The 19435-nt window shown below is 39.8% G+C and overlaps 1 protein-coding gene across 7 annotated transcripts in view; it reads left to right on the plus strand.

Annotated features, from left to right (window-relative positions):
- Positions 1–19435, plus strand: part of klhdc8a (kelch domain containing 8A) — a 79006-nt gene that overhangs the window by 36151 nt on the left and 23420 nt on the right. For 4 of the 7 annotated variants that reach the window (XM_074680589.1, XM_074680638.1, XM_074680604.1 and 1 more), the window contains 4 exons: positions 3203–3628; positions 4107–4317; positions 9148–9312; positions 9396–9614. In XM_074680589.1, the coding sequence (XP_074536690.1) occupies positions 3464–3628; positions 4107–4317; positions 9148–9312; positions 9396–9614 (760 nt within the window). In that variant the 5' untranslated portion in view covers positions 3203–3463. Of the gene's footprint in view, positions 1–1181; positions 1274–3202; positions 3629–4106; positions 4318–9147; positions 9313–9395; positions 9615–19435 lie in introns of all 7 variants that reach the window. The other 3 variants (XM_074680622.1, XM_074680629.1, XM_074680597.1) reach the window with 2 other exon arrangements.

The raw sequence follows: 19435 nt of genomic DNA on the forward strand, positions 1-19435 counted from the left end.
ACTTATACATGTGAGACTGTGCGTCACTTCAGTTCTCCGAGACTACAGCTGCTTCATATCTGAGCATCTGAGCAAAGAAGAGAAGGTTTAATCCACAGCACACAGGCAAAGTGGTGAAGTGTTAAAGGAAAAAGTGGGAGGACTGAAATTTAAAGTAGGTGGTAATACTCTGTAAAAGTCTCAGGAAGCGTGATAACTTTTCTCATTTGACTTTTAATGAATGTCCAGACATTTCAGCATGTTCCCTAATTTAATACCATAATTTTATTTAATAGATGAGACGTTGAAATGGTTCAAAGAAGGAATAATTCCTTTTAAGAGGAGACACCCCGGTCTGATTTTTGAGGATGTTGGGTCTGTTTTATTAAAGAAGAGGTGGAATAAATGTAAGCTGAAGGGTTTTTGAGCCGCTGATTAAAGTTGGACTCAGACAGTTTAAGAAGTGGATGAAGCAATCCTGACATCACACTGGGCTGGTGTTTTAGAGCAGGGAGTCGGCTGCTTGTTTTCTGCCTCCTTGTTTTTAGGGCAAGAAGTCTCCATACTTGGAGTAAATGCAAGCAGCAACCTTCATCCGTCAGAAGTAAAGCCACAGTTCCTTGAGAGTCCATGCAAAAGAGCGAACATTTTCATACGTGCAGTTGGATGGGGGTTGATTTCTTTTATTTCTTTCTTTAAAAAAAAAAAAAAAAACTCAGCCGTAAAGAAGATATTTGGATGAAAAGTTTTGTACAATAAAGTTACCTGACCGACAGGTAGACTACATCAATGTATAATACATTCTGTGATTAAATGCTGGATCAGGACTCCTGTGAGCAGGTTGCTGTGTCAACAAAACAAAAAATGTGCACTTCAGCATTCTTTACCACCAAGTACATCCAGTATATACTCTTATTATGTCTGATATAACTTCATATATTACTAACTTTGAGAAGTCATATGATGTACTCTCCAATAGTTAGTTTGATACCTATAGGGAATCACAGTCATCTCAGTCTGTTTGTTGAGCAGCTGGCTAAAGAGCAGGAAAGGAAGTGAGGTCATTGACTGCTGCAAACCAGTTCAACTTTACTTGATAACTGATCTAATATCAAGATACTTTTACCTGTGTGCTGTATTTAGAAACATTGCAGTGCTTTCCTTTGACGTCAGAGAGACCGTTTGTTTTTTACCATCCTCAGAGGGAAGGCCTCTGTTCTGGTTCACTGACTGCTTTCTAAACAAAGGAGCTGAGCTGACCAGGATCCCTGTGGGCTTGTGCTTACTGTCACAGGTACCTCACAGAACCTCACCTCAAAACAAAAACAGACAAAAAACAACCATAGAAATGAGACGGCACAAGACTCCAAAATAATTAAAACCAGTGATTGAAACTTTTAATTTTCATTCACAGATAATGGTAGAGGTTGTCCCATTGTTCATGTCTGTAGCTAAATGGATAAATGAGCTGCTGTTAACGCTAGATGGAACAGACATTGCTACCATATGTAAATATATGAAATAAAATATTTTACATCAACTCTTCCTAATTATCTTTCTAACATTATGATGTTAATTAGTCAATACAAGGTCACTAATGGTGGTTATTATTGTTTAAATGTGAATATCAGCAATAAAATGTGATTGATGATTCATGATTGTTACCCTGTAATAAATGCTCTAAATCAGGGGTAGCCAACCAGTCAGAAACCAAGAGCCACAAAAAATACAAAGGTACTACAAAGAGCCACATTACACACAAGGTTTAACAAACACACTTTGTCTCATACATAAATAAAATGACACAATGTAAAAATTAATACATTTCAAGTTTTCCAAGCAAAATTCATAGTGTTTAAATTTGTACTTGGAACCATGTCAAAGACAAATTTACTGCAAAAGAGACTAAGTTCTATCTATGTACCTAGCTATCAATCTATTTATCCATCTATCTAGATAGCTATGAGAACTAAGCAATTGAGAAGAGCACATGTAGAAAAAAAACTGAAACTTAAGCACTAGTCTCATGACCCAAGTATTGATCAGTACTGATCCTAACATTGCCACACACACACACACATACGCACACACACATACGCACACACACACACACACACACAAACACACACACACACACACACACACACACACACACACACACACGTGTGTGTGTGTATGTATATATATATATATATATATATATATATATATATATATATATATATATATATATATATATATATATATATATATATATATATATATATATATATATATATATATATATATATATATATATTCACGTCGACATTTGATTACTTGAGGAGTGTTGTTTACATTTGACATGTATACAATGGTTATGGGGGTAATGTGAGTGAGTGCTCTGTAATTGTCCTTTTTTAATTTATCTATTTGTTTTCACATATTTTCAGTTTTCTATGTCCTTGTACACTTTTGTTACATGAAAGTGCTTAATTTGGTGCATTTGTGATCTGTTCCTAAAAACAATAAAAGGGATAAAATAAAATAATATAATGAATAAAATCAGGGGCCATTTTTTTCTTTTCCTGCATAGGTAGATCTCATCTGCAACCATTTGTGTCGCCCCCTGCTGGCCATTTCTAAAACACCCTGTTTAACTTTAATGGTGTAGTTTGAATAGAATAGAATAGAATAGAATAGAATAGAATAGAATAGAATATTCTTTATGATCCCCCTGGGGGAATTTTTTTTGCCACATCAGCTCACAAAAAAGTGCAGTAATGCAATACAATAAAAACAGAATAATGATAATAGAATATAAGATTAACATTTTGAAGAAATATAACGAATACGAGAAGTAGAAAAACAAACACTACTTTTTACATATTTATATAGGAGTGAGGTATATATATATTTACAGTGAGTACTGGAATGAAGTTGCATCAAATAATGGTAAAATATTGGCCTAGACTTGTTTCAAAATAGCATTGTATTTGAAGAAAGCAGTAGCTTTTCAGACTAATCTGTCCAAGGTTTTCAACTTTGCATCAACAATATGTAATAGATTATTAGAGCAGATGTCCCTGACTGTTTCTGTAAACGTCCTCCCCTGATTCTGATCATACAAAGCTCACCCTTCCTTCTTCTGAAGTTCTTAAAAATGTATTGACTTTTTCACGCTCTGCTCTGCTCAGCTGTGTGTTGCGCTGCTAAATCCAATTTTATCCCACGTTTTCTCCAGGGTCCGGAGTGAGGCAGCAGACCATCCCCAGGAGACCAGACTTCAGCCTGGCCTTTAACTGCTCAGACACTCCCACCGCTTCACCGCTCCACTAAAGAACCTCCCCTCACCCTGGGGCCCTGACTCCAGTCCTCCAGCTCTCCACCACCTCCTTCCTCCCAGCTCCTCCTGATCACCCCTAAAAACTCCTCTTACTCTGGCCCTCCTCCAGCTCTCTGCTCCCTTCCTGCCTCAGTGAATCTCCCCTGGGCGTCTGAGGCCATGGCGGTACCTTCAGCCAATGAGTTCCACTGGCAGAGCCTTGCACGGCTGCCCAGCGGCCGTGTTTACCACACTCTGTCAGAGGTGGGGGGACAGATGTATATGCTGGGGGGCTGTGATGCTGCAGGGAGGCCGTGTCCCACTGTGGAGCTCTACTCCCCTGAGGTGTGAGACTAATGCAATCTGGACACTTTATGTTTTGTTGTTTCTCTTCAAAGAATGGAGAGTGTATGATCATCAAAGTAATAAGCAGTGAGCTCAGAGCAGTGATGATTTCTCAAAACACTAATGGAGAATGCAGACATGTAAGGGGGTGAAATATAGATTATTAGGTTTTTGGAGTGGAACAGAAAATCTTACAGATGCTTCATTTAAATTCTGGACTCTGCAAATAAATCATGAGTTATTTAACCACTTGAAGATATTGGGAAAAAATCTGTTGAATTAGAATATAAGCAAACAGCCTCAATATGATAAAAAGTAAATAACTGCACTAAGTTGTACCAGTTAAGATGTGTCAAACTAGTTTTTAGGAAGACTTTAACCTATAAAACAAAATATAAAAACATCAATGTGCTGCAAATAAAGCTGACTTGGAACCATTTTTTCATCCGTCTGTAACGTCATTTTTCCTTTTCTTCAGGGGGACCGCTGGATTAGTTTGCCCCCAATGCCCACGCCTCGAGCAGGGGCTGCTGTGGGAGTGCTGGGAAAACAAATCCTGGTTGTAGGAGGAGTGGGAGAGGACCAGAGCCCCCTGAAGGTGGTGGAGATGTACAACACAGAAGAAGGAAGGTGGAGGAAGAGGAGCGCTCTGCGGGAAGCCTTGATGGGTGTTTCCATCACTGTGAAAGGTACGGACTGATTATGGGTTAAAGGCCCTCTGAGGATTTTATAAGTGATCTTCAAATAGTCTCTTGAGTACATATTCAGCTTTATATGAACAATGATTTAAAATGAGATTCCCAGCGCAATGATGGGTCATTCCTTTACGCTGTTTCTGTGAGGGACACCCTTAGGGCACCAGGCTGTTACACTAAACAGATAATCTGCTCAATTTCATACTGAGTTTACAAAGTTTAATTGATCCCACAGTTCAAACAGCAACTCTACACAAGTGTTGATAAAAACATGCATACATGCTTTGTATCCTAGAACAAGTTGTCTTGAACAAAGAAACGTAGCATTAAAAAGAAGATCTGCGGTCCATTTGTTTGCTTCAAAACAAACACACACCTTGGCAAGTGCCATATCTTAACGACAATGGGTGATGGTGATCCTCACTGTGCTGTTAAAGAAACATTTGGAAAGTTTTAGTGCTGAGGAAAAATAAGCAGCCAAAGTATTTGATTTTTTTTTTTTTCTGCAGAAATACATCAGGCGTGAACATTGAATATAATGGTTATGTCATTTTTTTTTAAAGCATGCAATTAGGACCAAAATACTATGCATCTACGGTCCCTCTCTGTACAAGTCAGTGTGTCAACTCCACAGACTGTATATTATATGGATGAAATCTGTGTGATATCACTTTTGTGTTTCTGTAACTGATTTTTGAAGCAAATCAGCTGTAATGGCCATATTTGAAATGACGCAAGCTTTGTCTCCACTCTAACAGCCATAAGGCGCCCATTAGTCATGTGAGCTGTGCCTCTGATTGAGTACACTTGTGATCTCAAAGTCTTCTAAACTATTGAGTTAGAACAAAATTAACACCCCATACAGTGTGTGCCACTGGAAAAATTAGCGATTCAGGTTGAAGTGATTTTTAGCACCAGACTGTAAATATATTTATTTCTGATGTGAAAACAGCTTTTTTTGGCTTGGTGTGTTTGATGTTTCCAGTATCTGTGGAGCCACCCTCAAGCAGACACTCTAAGAACAGCAAATTTTTGCACTTCCAAATTGTCTGATATTTTCAGACCAGAGGTTACTGCTTAGTCAACTCAAATTGGATCCACTCCATTGCAGTCCCCCTGCTCTGACAGGTTGCAACAGGTACACAATGGTCCTATTTTGGCCAGAGCACCAGTGCATCAATTCATCGTTCAAGCAGGACAGGAAGTAGTGCACAGAAAATACCCCAAAAGAGCCAGTGACTTTCAAAATCAAACAATCTGTGTCAAAAACAGATCAAATTAAGCTTAACTTTCAGATTAAACCAACATAATGAGTGCAGCCAGGTAAGGAGTCAACTGGTTTGGGGTTTTACTGCCCAACATGACAAGAAGATGTTCATCAAGAGAGTGGGAGTGACTCGGTCTCCTGACTCTAGCTGTCTGGAAACCAAATAGTCAGTCAACTTGCTGGACTGAACATGCAGGTTGACGGATTCGAGAGCTTGATATCAACATGCAACAGAGCAGAGTCTGTCGTGTGTATTCCTGGTGTCATAGATGTTAAGTGCTGTTGTTTGGCGAGTCTGCAAATAACTGAGGTTTCTTGCAGAAAGAAAAGTAGGACTGAAATAATCCTGACTAAGGCAAAACCTGCTCCAAAGTTCCTCCAAATGACTAAGTCTTTGCTCTCTAAAACAAATATCCAAAACAAACATCAGTTGTCAAAACATGCAAATGAATCGAGCAGGGAAAAGGCAAAAAGCTCCACCAGGAAGCAGCTGCAGACAGAAAACTGAGAATGTTATCAAGAAAAAGAAATGCTGGGACACTTGACACAGAGGCACAGTGCAACAGAAAGACACAGGATAAGTTGTGTGGAAGGTGAGGCTTATCAGATTTAGGTGACACTGAAAGGTTGGGCAGACAATCCCACAGGAGGGAAACACACAGACAGGAAGTGGAGAGTCTGAACAACAAGGACGAATGAATGAAAGAAAACAGATGACCTGGCAAGAGGAGCACCAACAAGATAATATCCAATGAAATCCAGAGCATTATCTTACATATCATACCAAACATCTTTTACCACTTAATGTTTTTGTTGATTACTACATTTGCTGGCACGGATCTTCAAACAAAGAAGTTCTCTGTAAGTTTTCTGAGTCGACATTGAAGGAGTCACTTTGGGCTCTGACGCTCATATATATTCTCACCATCAGCGATCAGGCCGGCCGTCTTTATCAATAAACAATCTTTTCAGGGAGCGTCTCTCTGCCATAGATGAGTTCAGTTCAGTTCAGTGGTTCATCTGTCAGTGTCTGTGGGAACACAGATAGATGCTGTGTACTCACAGACTTATTGGTCGTGTATAGGCTTCATCATACCGGCCTCTCCATCTCCCTGACCAGTCTTCAATCCTCAGTCCAACCCGGCAGTTTCATCCTCAGAAACCTCGCAGGGAGCTGGAAAAAAAGACAAATGGTGTGACAAAATGATCCATAGGTTCAAATTAAAACGAATATGAGCTTTCTTAATGGATGGTGAGTCATAAAATTGACTACATTATGCCAGTTTCATTGATATAAGGTAATATATTTTAGATAATGAGCTTTTCTGAATGAATATAAAGTTTTTGAAAAACTTTTTCCAATGTATCCATAGATTAGAGCCCTGAGCATACGTTAGGTTATGTTCTGTAAAATTTGGTTTGGTTGTATCATGTTTTTAGGCTTGGACTGGCTCTTTAACGTTAAGGTCTGTCCTTTTCTTGTTCACGTAATTTTACTCTGTATTGTGTTAAACATGAGAATAAGTGAAGTACATAATGTGTTCCTTGTGGCTGTAGTTGAGATGTATGCTGCTTTTTGTCTACTTGTGGAGTGTTGTTTGATGCTTGTTTTTGATGCTTTTTCCAACACAGGCACTATAGTACAGTGGTACTTAGACGAGCAAGTGTCCCAACTAACAAGTTTTCAAGATTTGAGCCATTTCTTGGCCAACTTTGCTTTGAGTTGAGAGCTAAAACTCAAGTTTCAGGCTAGCTTCAGATTCTCCACTGCTGGCACAGCAAACACCACAGTGAATGCTGCATCACCCGCCCTGCGTCTTGTGTCTTACTTATTTCCTTTAAGCAGTTAATCTGCAGTGGAAGCATCAGTGTTGTGCTCGCATTTTTACTAACAATTATTTTGCAAAACTTCAATCAAAAGAAACACACTGAAAAAGTTGCAACTGGATGTACGATGGCACTATTTAATGACACTTCCCCGACTCATTTTCAAAATGTAGCGAAAGGGGGGGGTGAAACAGTCATTTGGACAGGTTCAACCAGGACTATGATTTAGTTATTCAGTTCAGCCTTTCTTCTCCACCTCCATCAGCGTCTTCAAGCCGTCTGGTTTCCTGAAAGAATATTTTACTAAAAGGTAGTCTGCAAATTTTTCTAAAAAAAAAATAAATAAATAAATAATAATCCTGCTCAATTATTTCCCACCGGTCTCTATACATGTGTGTTAGTGTCTGTTTCTGCCTCAATCCCCTCCTCTGCCTGTGTGTTGATGTTTTGGTTGTGTCAGGATGTTTCTGAGGGGAGGGTAGACGTGGTTACATCAGCCAATCACAGCACAGCCAGTGTGCAAGCGGCTTTACATGTTGATAATAGTGAGTGGAAGCTAATCAGAAGAGCTACAATAGTGGATGTAGCACGGAGAAAGAAAAACACAACCAAAATGAAACGAAATGCCAAACAGATAAGGCTTTTTCCTGGCTCAACTTTCTCTTGCTTTTGTGAACTTGGAGAGCAGCATGAGACAAAGAGCAACACAAGTTGGTATGTGTCAGATAGCCGTGATTAGCTTGTGCTAACATACCAACTCAGATGCTCTCAAGACTTTCCCACAAAGAAACATGATGCTACAGGTGGCTACTGGGCTAGTGAGTGTGTTCATGTAGACATGGTCAGAAGCAGTGGGTGTGCGCTGCTGCTGGCACTGAGCCAAGGAGGAGGAGCCCAGTTTGAATGTTGTGTTTACAAGAGTGTGCTTTAAGTAATGAAAATTTCCTTTAGAATCTAGCTGTAATAAAACCAATATATTGCAGTACATTCTATCGTATTTTGTTTTTATGGAGTATTCAATATTTTTAGTACATTTTTCTTTTTTAAAAACATGTAACAAAAAATTAGCATGTTTTTTTTGTGTGGTCTGGAACACATTTTTGGAATTTCAATTCATTTCAATGGGGATAATTGATTTGACATTAGGAGTAATATGAGTTGCGAGCTCCATCATAAAACAAATTGTACTCGTGAGTCAGGGACCACTTTATATTGTATCAAAATCAATCGTATTGTAGTTTATCCAAATGTATCAGAATGTGTTATAATGTGTTGTGTTTTGTTGTGGAGTGTTTCGTAATAATTTGCTTTATAAAAACAGTGAAAGCAGATTTTACTCTGTATTCTAGTGTCTCTCCTCCTGCAGAGTAAAGGCTGTTTTTCCCCTTGAGACAACGCTCCCACCCACTTCCATTCATATGCTAGAGATGCCATGCTAAAGTGCCAGACATGGACTCCTGCTTTTTATTCTGCTGCTGTACCCACTGTCCTTCACTTGTCCATCACAGTCTGCTGCCTTGTCACAAGCTTCTCATCAAACTCAGCTTGGCACTTTCCACTTGTGATGTTATATATCATGCTAATATGAGGCAGCAAACACAAAGCAACAGGCCACTAATCCTTCATTAAAGCAGAAAGACGTGATGAAATCAGTCAGATTCTGGACTTTTATTAATCCTGTGTGTGTTTGTGTTTGTGTACGTTCTCTGTCTGTTTCTGTGTACACACAGATGGCCGTGCTCTGGCTGTGGGGGGAATGGGTGCTGACCTGCTCCCTCGTAGCATCCTGCAGCAGTATGACCTTCGAAAGGATGTGTGGGCACTTCTTCCCCCCATGCCGACTCCACGCTATGATGCCATCACACATCTGCTGCCCAACAAGCTCTACGTGGCAGGTAGAAACACACCAAAAATCACATCCCACAACCTCAGCATCAGGCTGTACAACAGTAACACTGAGATTTACACAACCCTGCAGGTGGTCGCCAGTGTAAGCGGCCAGTGAAGGCCTTCGAGGTTTATGACGCAGAGACACGCTCCTGGACGACGTTACCTTTGATGCCTTGTAAACGCTCGTATGGCGGTGTGATTTGGGATCCAAATGGGAGGCTGTGTCTGCTCGGAGGACTGAGGCAAGGAGGGGGACACCAGAGCTCCAAGTTTACCAAGAATGTCAACATTTTTGACACCAATCAAGGTAAGAAACATGCTTATCTTTACATGCCTCATTCATTATTTCTATGGACCGTCAGAGTATGTTTTTGTGTTAATTTTCATTACTTTGTTTCTTCTGAACATAAAATCTCAGGAAAACCAAAAAGTTGTCTTGGTTTTCCATCTTAAACGCATTGGAAATATTAAGGATTTGGTGGCAAAATGTTAAAAGGTCAGGTCACTGAGATTTCTCACTCAAATTAACGGCTAATTGGTGAAGGATGAATATGGTAACTAGAAACGCGCTTCACATGAATGGCTAATAGGGTAAAAATGACAAAATAATGACAGTGCAGCTGAAAAGTCAAAGGTCAGCTTCACATTGACTTCAAAGAATCCTGAAACAAAATTTTCTGTCCATTAGCTCAGGAAAGACAATCTTTCACATTCAAAACAACAAAAAAGTCTCTGGGAGTTAGGGTTATTATCTGTGGGAAAAATGTATGATTGAGTTCACACTAAAAAAGAAAAGCTTGAATTTGTTGTCCTCATAGCATAATTGTCTAAGTCACACAGATGTAGACAAAACAAATAAAATAGGGTGATGATATAGATTATATAAATGGTGATATAAAATAAAAACATTAAAAAAGGTTTTTTTCTACTTTTCTGAAAATGTTGAAACGTGTCTTAGACCAAAGTTCTGCAACCTTTACTGTCAAAGGGGCTGTTTCATCTCACCTGGATTTTAAGTCATTCCAGAGCCACAAAATCTACTTTACCTTCACAATAAAGACATCATAAAAACTTAAAATATCTGTTCTTGCCTAGATTTGTCTTGTTATTGATTTAGTTAACCAACCGGAGGTTCAAAACTTGAGGTTAGCAACAGGCGCATGGAAAGTTGGTGGGCTGTTGATGTTGTAGGAGGTGAAGTAGCACAGTGGCAGGCTTTGTCGCAAAATGTGATGCATGTTTAGTTCAACAAAATGTTAAACCATGTCAGTTATATTTAGTGTCACTGTTGTTAACCAACAATACCCTCTGTCAGTAATCTGTTTTAAAGCTACAGGGAGCCACTGTAAAGGAGTCAAAGAGCTACATGAGGCTCCAGAGCCGCAGGTTGCTGACCCCTGACTTAGACAATAATGCTTTGAAGCTAACAATATCTTGAAACTTTAAGTTTACCATGTGTACACAGCTCTCCTTTTTCTACCCTTGCACACCTGTTTGTTCTGTAGTTACACTGCAGCCCAACCAACAAACAAAGTGACATGTAGTGGCTTAGATCTACTGATAGAGGAGGTGCCCCATGTACAGGGGCTAGGGTCATCTTCACGGTGGTGGTAGGAATCCAGATTTTAATTCCTAGGACTCTTTCCTTACTTTTTCAGTCCTGTAAAGTGAAGTTAACCCCTGAATGCATATGTGGGTCTAAGATGACTTAGTGAGATGTTTTTTCTTGCAATATATTTTTAATGAAAAGAACATGTTTGTGATGTTTTCAGTCATTTTTTAGAAGAAGAAGAAGAAGAAGAAGAAGAAGATAGAAGAAGATATACTTTATTAATCCACTTGGGGGAAATCCTGTTTTTTTACTCTCTGAACATGCGATATATACACACACACATGCACAAACAGCACTTCTGCACAGATATATGTACTGATTAGAAGTCAGAGTGATGGTGCTCAGGGATATAAGCCAACACCTCCCCAGCTATCAACCCAATTCCCAATCTTGGTCCACACCTGGGCTTGAACCAGTGACCCTCCAACCACTGAGCCTAGTCGCTACGTACTGAGCTACTGCCGCCCCCCGTTCTCTTATAGTTCTCTAATATACTTTTTTTTTAAACTGTAACATCTGTATCACTACCCCAAGTTTCTAAAAGTAGTTTAAAAATGACCTGAATAAGAATGCTTTTTGTTGTTGTTGTTATTTTGGTCATTTTGCTTTAGTAAAATCATTTGTATTATGTTTGTACATTTTGGTCCACTCAGTTCCACTAAATGTTTGAAAAATCCGTATTTTTCACTTAATCACAGATTTTGAACATGTTGATCAGTCTTGACCCACTAGTGGAAGATTGTAGGGTCATTTTACTCATGCAACAGTTCAACTCAACTCAACTCAACTTTATTTATGAAGCACTTTAAAAACAATCACTTCTGAAACAAAGCAATATACAATAAAACAAAAAAAATCAATAAAACAAAGGTGCAGGCAATAAAATAATTGTTTCATTGTTCTTCAAACAACTGAAGAACTAATAAAAAACAATATCTAAAAGTAAAAACAAACCGTAAAACACCAAAACGGGAGCAGAGTCTCAAGCTGGGTTTAAATCCAAGGATTAAAAATTTTTGAGACACATTTTAAAAACTGACAGTGAGGGGGCTTGTCTTACCTGGAGCAGGAGCTCGTGCCACAGTTTCGGAGCAGCAACAGACAAAGCTCTGTCCCCCTGAGCTTAGGTTTTGACCTCGGTACCTCCAAGAGCAGCAGATCAGCTGACCTGAGGCACCAAGCAGGAGCGTGGAGGTGAAGGAGCTCGGAGTGGTAATACAGGGTCAGACCATTTAAAGATTTATGAAAATATAAAACCTTAGAGTTGAAGAACAAATGATCAAAAAGATGACAACAGATGTTTTTTTTTCTTCTAAAAAGGAGATGAGAGTTTTTCCTTTGGGGGTCATTCTCCAGACAAATCAATCAACACCTCTCCCACTTGTTATATTTACTGTACTGTATTTCTGCAGTTGTCCTATTGATTTTTTTAAAATATACATATAATTGAGCTTTTTCAGCTATTTAGAAAGTTTTGATATATTTCCAGCTTATTTGTCAAGATTTCCCTAAACCACCTCTGTCCTCGCCACAGCAACACCTCACTCTTTACATAAACACTGACAAACACTAACTGTAACATCAACACAGCAATAACTTGAGTGAAGTTGGATCAGATTTTACAAATATTGCAAACACTGCCCCTGGATTGTTTTAGCACTTTAAGGTCCTTCAGGTTGTTCATATAGTTTGAGTTCATTTAAAGTGAGTTTCACCATATGCCTCGTGTCTGAGAATTAGTTACACATACAGATAAATGACCCATAAGGAACCCAAAGCACAGGTGCTGCGAAGTTAACTTTTAATACCTCACTTCCTTTGATTCAGAGTGAGCTTTAATTCAGTTTTCTTTTAACGAGGGTGAATACTTCCTGACATTAGCTCCGTACTCCACATGAACTCATCAACAGTTTGCTGCATCACCCTCCTAAAAAAACAATATGCATTACACCCCCATGTAATGTCTTCCTCTGATGCTCTGTTAAGTTTTTCCAGTCTCGCCTCTTTCTCAAACACTCCCAGCTCACACACACCTTATTGATGGTAAGCTGCCATGCAGGACACTACTGGTGCGACCACTGGGAGCAATCTAGAGTTCAGTGTTTTGGCCAAGGACACTTGGACACGTGAGCTGGAGGAGCTGGAGGAGCTGGGGATTGAAACATCAGCTCCATGATTAATTGACAAGCTGCTCTACCTGCTGAGCCGCAGCTGCTGCTGCTTTTTAAACGAATCAAAGACCTTTCTGTCCAAAAATAAAGGTCATTATGTGCGAGTTGGTGGAGGTTTTCACATTAGAATGGATTACATGTATCCTTCTATTTGCTATCAGGAAATGTATCATTATCAGATGTTTCATTGACGACATCCATCTTCATTTTCGCTTTACTGTCATAGGAAGAACCCATTAGCATCAACCTGGCAATGAAGATGTATGGTCCGTGCTCTCAAAGGCTCGGCTGGCTCTTAATTCTGAGCACACGCCGTGTCCCCCAACAAAGTGAAATGACACATCCCTCTGCCCGGAAAAGACACCCCAGAGTAACAGGTGAACAAATTGAGGCGGGGCTGGAGGGAGAAGTGGGAGAGCAAGAAATCGATAATTCATTTTAGACAGCTGGATATATGGTCACACATCGAGGTGGTTGAAATGAAAGCCAAATAAAGCAGAACATGGGAGTGATTATGTTAATGTATGATAATAGGGAGAAAGTTTGCCTCGTGTGTGAGAGATAAAGGAAGACAGAGGAGGCAAAACAACTTTCAACACACACAAACACAAGAGTGTGTGTGTAGATACTGATGCACACACACACATACGGAGGGGTTGGGGGGGGGCAGCCATACCCCGCACCCCGCTTCTCCAATCTAATTTTGGTGGAGATGAGATGGGAGATGAGCTGGGGGGCTGGGGAAGACGAGCGTTTTAAATTACAAGATTCCAGAAACAGATTGCTTTATTATCCATCTGCAGCAATATCTTCACACACACACACACGGTCATGCAATCTGCTGTCACACAGCGATATTCTATTACACTTCCATTCCATATCGCAGTATTAAGAAGCACGCCTGTTAGTAGGTGTTGATTTCAGCTTCGTAGGCAGGCTGCAACAGGTCCGTCTGAAAGCACAAAGAGTTGAGCTGTAAAAGAAAAATCAGCATGAAGAATAAAAACTTCACCGCTGAAATTTCATCAAGCGTCGCCCGATCCCAATCTCTGGTAAAGCTGCATTTGAAAGTAAAACTCTTCATTGATTTTATGGACACAAACAACCTCTTTGTGCAAACAAGATCCTGTGTCCCTCAATCATCTCAGAGGAGACGCAGCTTCAGCAGGATTTATACACACATCTATTTTCTATTCAAGGATAAAAAAAGGTGAATAAACTCACTGCCGATGATATGCTGATGCCTTATCGTCCAGGGAGTGTATCTTGTGGTTTCACTGCTGGCTGCTATTTCTGTGTTATTTAAACATTCACCCAGCTCAAGATTAGATCAAGTTTCTACCAAATTTTTCAGTGGCTGGAAGTGAAACACAATAAGTCTTGAAATGTGCAGACTTCTCAAAGTGTTGAACTTAGTTTAACTGTTTATATTTACATTTTATGGACATGATTTCTCTATGAATCACTCACATCACATTATGCATGAAGTCAGTCTCCCTGAAGTACCGCTTTCTGTAATGGCCCAGGAACTTTTGGTGCTCGTTTTGCATCACCAACCCTCGTTAACTGACTAAACAAGAATCAAAGTGAATTTGGTTTAAAAACAGTCCCAATAGAGAAAAGTCAGAATAGAAACACTGAAGACAACACATTTTCCATTTGGCTCAGTTCAGAAAGATAAACACAGCAAACTAACACAGTCTTGACTTAAGAAACAGTGATCATAACTTCATTTGACATTATATAGATGTATAAGAAGACAATGGAAGTAAGAGTTTATTTAGTGTGTTATATACAATCTCACAATGTTATACCAAAGCTCTTTGTCAGAATTTGTCATGGTTGGATGAAATCAAAAAATTTTAAGAAAATATAATCTGCAAATAGAAATACAAATGAATAAACATATTTTGGTTGTACTTAAAATATTACATCATGCTCTGATGAGCACTTTATAAATGCTAGGACTGACTCATGGTGTTTGATTATTCTACTTATCATTGGATCATGAAAAATTAGATTGTACATGTGACTATCATCTCATCTAAAAGTGTATTTTTGTTTATATCTGGCATGCCGCGTCTAGTTCTCATCATGTTGTAAAACGGCGCTACCTCCGCTGCAGAGCCACAGCTGGCTACGAGGCACTCGCCGCTTAGTGTATCAGTCCGTGCACGGCGTGCCAGATATAAACAAACGCAGGTAGTCTGCCAGGACAAAGAGACACGATGAGAACTATTTAGCGGCATTTTGTGTGAAAGTAACGCACTGAAAATTCTCTAAATAAAGCGTGAATGCAGACCGATATCAGATTTTTTTCGGTGGGAGTCTGTTTATTTGTGTTTTTGGTCAAGTTAAATATGGCCCCGTCTGAGTGCAGAGGAAACTGGCAGAGGAGCAGGGAGGGGGTGTTTGGTGCGTGCGCTTTGGGCTTCTGCTGCACAAAACCACTGCTGTAGGGGTCATTTCTGCCCCAAACCTTGTGATAGGACCCAACTTGTTCCATCCTGGAGTGTCACTTTAAAGTCCCTGTGAGGAGTTTCTGAGTGATCCTCAAAAAGTTTAACTTCTAGATATAGATATATGACTGATCATAATCCACTCTTTAAAATGAGATGATCAGCTCTAATTTTTTTTTCTTTCCATCAAAACCTTCTTCTTAGCTCCCCAGTCGGGTTGGACAGGATTGATTTACGGCACATCGAAGTCTCTATGACAACACCCAGCCAGCAAACAGAGTTTGGAAAGGACTTTTTGGATCAAATTTTTTTAGTGATGGTGGACATTGGAGCTGGACCGTCTAAAAGAAAAAGGCCATGAGAGCAGAAGAAAGCTAAACAGGAGAGTGATACAGCATGAGCTAAAGGCTAACACGGGAGCTATGCTGTTTGTGATAATGCTCACTCCAACCCACAGTCAGTAGTCATTCTGCAGTGGTCTGACCAAACCATAGACTATATAAAACATGGACGTAGTCTCCCTGACATCACTCATCTGTTTCTGAATCAGAAAATGAAGCACATTGGTAGCGGCCATATTGGTAGTGGCAAGGGCTTAGTGTACAGCTATAGGTCCTATATGCTATATGTCCGTCACGTGACCCTGAGCTGTGCCTCTGATTGGGTGAGCTTGTGATCTTAATATCCTCTGAACTGCCAAGTTTGAAAAACATTTATCCACCATACAGTGCGTGCCGGTAGTGAAATTAGCTACTCAGACAGGAGACGTTTTTCGAACCAGGCTGTAAATAGGTTAATTTCTGCTTTGAAAACAGTTTTTTTGGCTTGGTGTGTATGCGACTTCTGGTACTTCCGGAGTCAGCCTCAAGTGAACACTCGAGAAACAGCAGGTTCTAGCACTTCCGTATGGTCTCATATTCTTAGACTGGAGGTTGCCACTTGGTTCAAACTTGAGAGTCTACCAATAAAATGAAGAGTGAGGTTACGTTAGCTCTGCTTGGTGAGGATGGAGTTGGTAGATGAGCCCTGGTAGGACATAACCAGGACTCACTAACGTTACAGGCTATGGACATGTCTAAGAGCACCGCGCTGTGAGCAACACTAAATATAGCCTGGTATTAGACTACAGTACAAAATGAGTGAACAATGTTTGATTGTTGTCACGATTCAAACAATAGCCCTTCATAGCCACAAACAGATACAGATACATTAGCTTGTTGCTTTGTAACTGGAATAAAGTTGTCTTAAACAAAGGAAACTAATTTTAGAATGAAGATCTGACAAGACCTTGACAAGAGTCAGATCTTCACGAGAGTGGGTGCAGGTGCTCATGGGAAATGGAGTCTGTCCAGTAAAAAACACTAGCTTTTCCAGATAATCCTCACAATAACATAAAAAAACATCTGAATGACTGCCAAATGCCAAAAAAAAACAGTTGTGCAAGGTGAGATTCAGAACTGGAGAAAACTCAGAGACATGAGCCGCGAGTTCTGGGAGACTAAAAAAAAAAAAGAAAAAAAAAGAAAAAAAAGAAAAGAAAAAGGAAATTAAAATAAAGGTCAACAGCAAACTTTGCCAGATAGAAAGAGAGCCTATACCACTAATATATCTTATCTTGTCTACAACAACATTGCACCCAGTAACTTAACGGGTCATTGAGTCTCTATCTCCTTAAGTCTATGCTGGGGGAAGGACTATTTGATTATGTGGCAAAAAGTGAGCAGTTGATATCAAATAATATTTGTACTTGAAATGTCCATCCCTTATAAATATGCATAGTCTTTCTGTCAGGCCCAAACCACGGCTAACATTAAGATAGGACTCTGTGTTTCTGGGGAGGCAGAAAGCAGACCAATAAACAACAAGAAATAATTTCCTTCTGCTCGTGAAGTCTCATTTCTGAGAGCAGAGTAATCACAGAAGAAACTCAGGTGTTTGTTTTTCTCTATTCTCTCATCTGGAAAGTGAAAATTACCTTCTCTCCAAACATGCAGAAATCAAATCCATGTGTGAAAAATGTATTTCAGTGCTTTTTTAAAAGAAAAAGTTGTGAAGACTTTCTCCCTTCATTCTATTTTCTTAAAGCTGTGAGATGCACAGATTATAGCCATGATAGTGAAGAATGGTGTGATACCAAAACCTGAGCTTTTTGTTCCACAGATACAGAGTACTGATCTTATACCAGTGTTCATTGATAGTGTGTATCTGTATGTTGATGACTGTATGTAAAGAACAGTAGTAAACTTGGACTCTGAAGTCTTCTGACTCCCCGTCATCCCCCCTCAGCTCTCTCTGCCCTCTCCTGCACTGCAAAGGTTATGTTTGACAGTTCTGGCTGTGAAACAAACATTAAGAGTCCAGGCTCAGCAATTCAAGAAAACAGCACAGAAAGACTGAGTTATCATCACATCAAAAACTGTCTGATTCCAACCCACAAATTGTCTTCTCAAACGGTCTCATCCTCGCACAGACATGTCAGGGCACTTTATCAGGACGTCAGCACGTAATAAAAGAATCTGAGCTCCCCCTTTACCTTAAGCTCTGCACAAGACCAGCAAAATCTTACATAAGCCACCACAGCCTGGAGGACCCTCTCTGTTCACCTCTGGTAAAAACAGTCAAAGATACACACTCTCATGGTGTTTTCATGTAGCTCGAGTTATCAGTCAAAATAACTGTACTGTAGTCCACAGAGTTTCACACTGAGAAGGATTTCCATGAAGGAAAAACAGTTTCTCCGCTTTATGAGGTACAGTTTGCCAGTACCAGACTGGACTCCCTTTTACCTTCAGAACTGTCTTAATTCTTGCTAGAAACATCCCTCAGAGATTTTGCTTCATATTGTTCTGACAGCATCACACAGTTGCAGCAGATTTATTGGTTGAACATCCATGATAAGAATCTCTCGTTCCACCACGACCCAGATGAGCTCTACTGGATTGAGATCTGGGCCCAGTATTTCAAACATAATCCACCAGGATTAATCCTGGTGGATCGAATTAAACCCAGATCTGATCCAAAATTGGGTATTTCAAACAACATTTAATTTTGATAATTTAAATCCAGATTTGGAAATCCAGTTCTGCCTTTAATCCAGATTTGAGCCTGTGTTGGGTATTTCAAAACTTCAGTCCCAAATCTGGATCAGGTTTATCCTGAAAAACAGCATTAAATTAATCCCACCTCAGGGTAGGATCAGAGTGTGATCCCATGTTGTAGTTCCACATATACTCATCCATAGATAGCTTTTACTTGCATTTCTCGCAATCATTAGTATAAAAAGATATTTTTAATAAATCAAACCTCTTCATGTACAGTTTGTTCTATTGAACAGAAAAAGTAATTCAAACAACACACATTTCCTCAACACAAAATTGTACCACCTAAACTTAAAGTTTTCACACTACCTTTCCATTTGCTTTTCCAGTAATTGTATTTTTAACTGGATGTGTTCTTGCTGAAGCATGGTAAGTTTTATTTGTTCCTTAGCAAGTAGAATTTGCTGGTGTGCTTGCTCAGTTTCCATCTTGAGGAGATTTTGGTAGGCATGATCCTCATCATGATGCCTCTTCCGGTGATGTCTAGGTGGAGGTACAGGGGGAACCTCCCCACTGCTCTGACTTGTGCTTGGCTCCCCCTCTGGTCTGTCTGTCTGTGACCCTGAGGGCGGGTTGATCCGAGGGGCGGGATGGATTTGAAAATCTCAATTCGAGAGGATCAGGATTATTCTGATCCAATCTAGCAAAATTTTGAAATACCGGGATAGAAGATCCTGATCCATGGATCAGGAAAGTGGGATTTGGAAATCTGGATCAATTTAATCTGGATTTAATTTTTTTTTGAATACTGGGCCCTGGTGACTGTGGAGGCCATTTGGGTACAGTGA

This window comes from Halichoeres trimaculatus, unplaced genomic scaffold (genome assembly GCF_033239565.1).
Source record: "Halichoeres trimaculatus isolate MK-OKI-2021-1 unplaced genomic scaffold, fHalTri1.1 fHalTri1_scaffold_1, whole genome shotgun sequence".
In the NCBI taxonomy this organism is placed as follows: domain Eukaryota; kingdom Metazoa; phylum Chordata; class Actinopteri; order Labriformes; family Labridae; genus Halichoeres; species Halichoeres trimaculatus.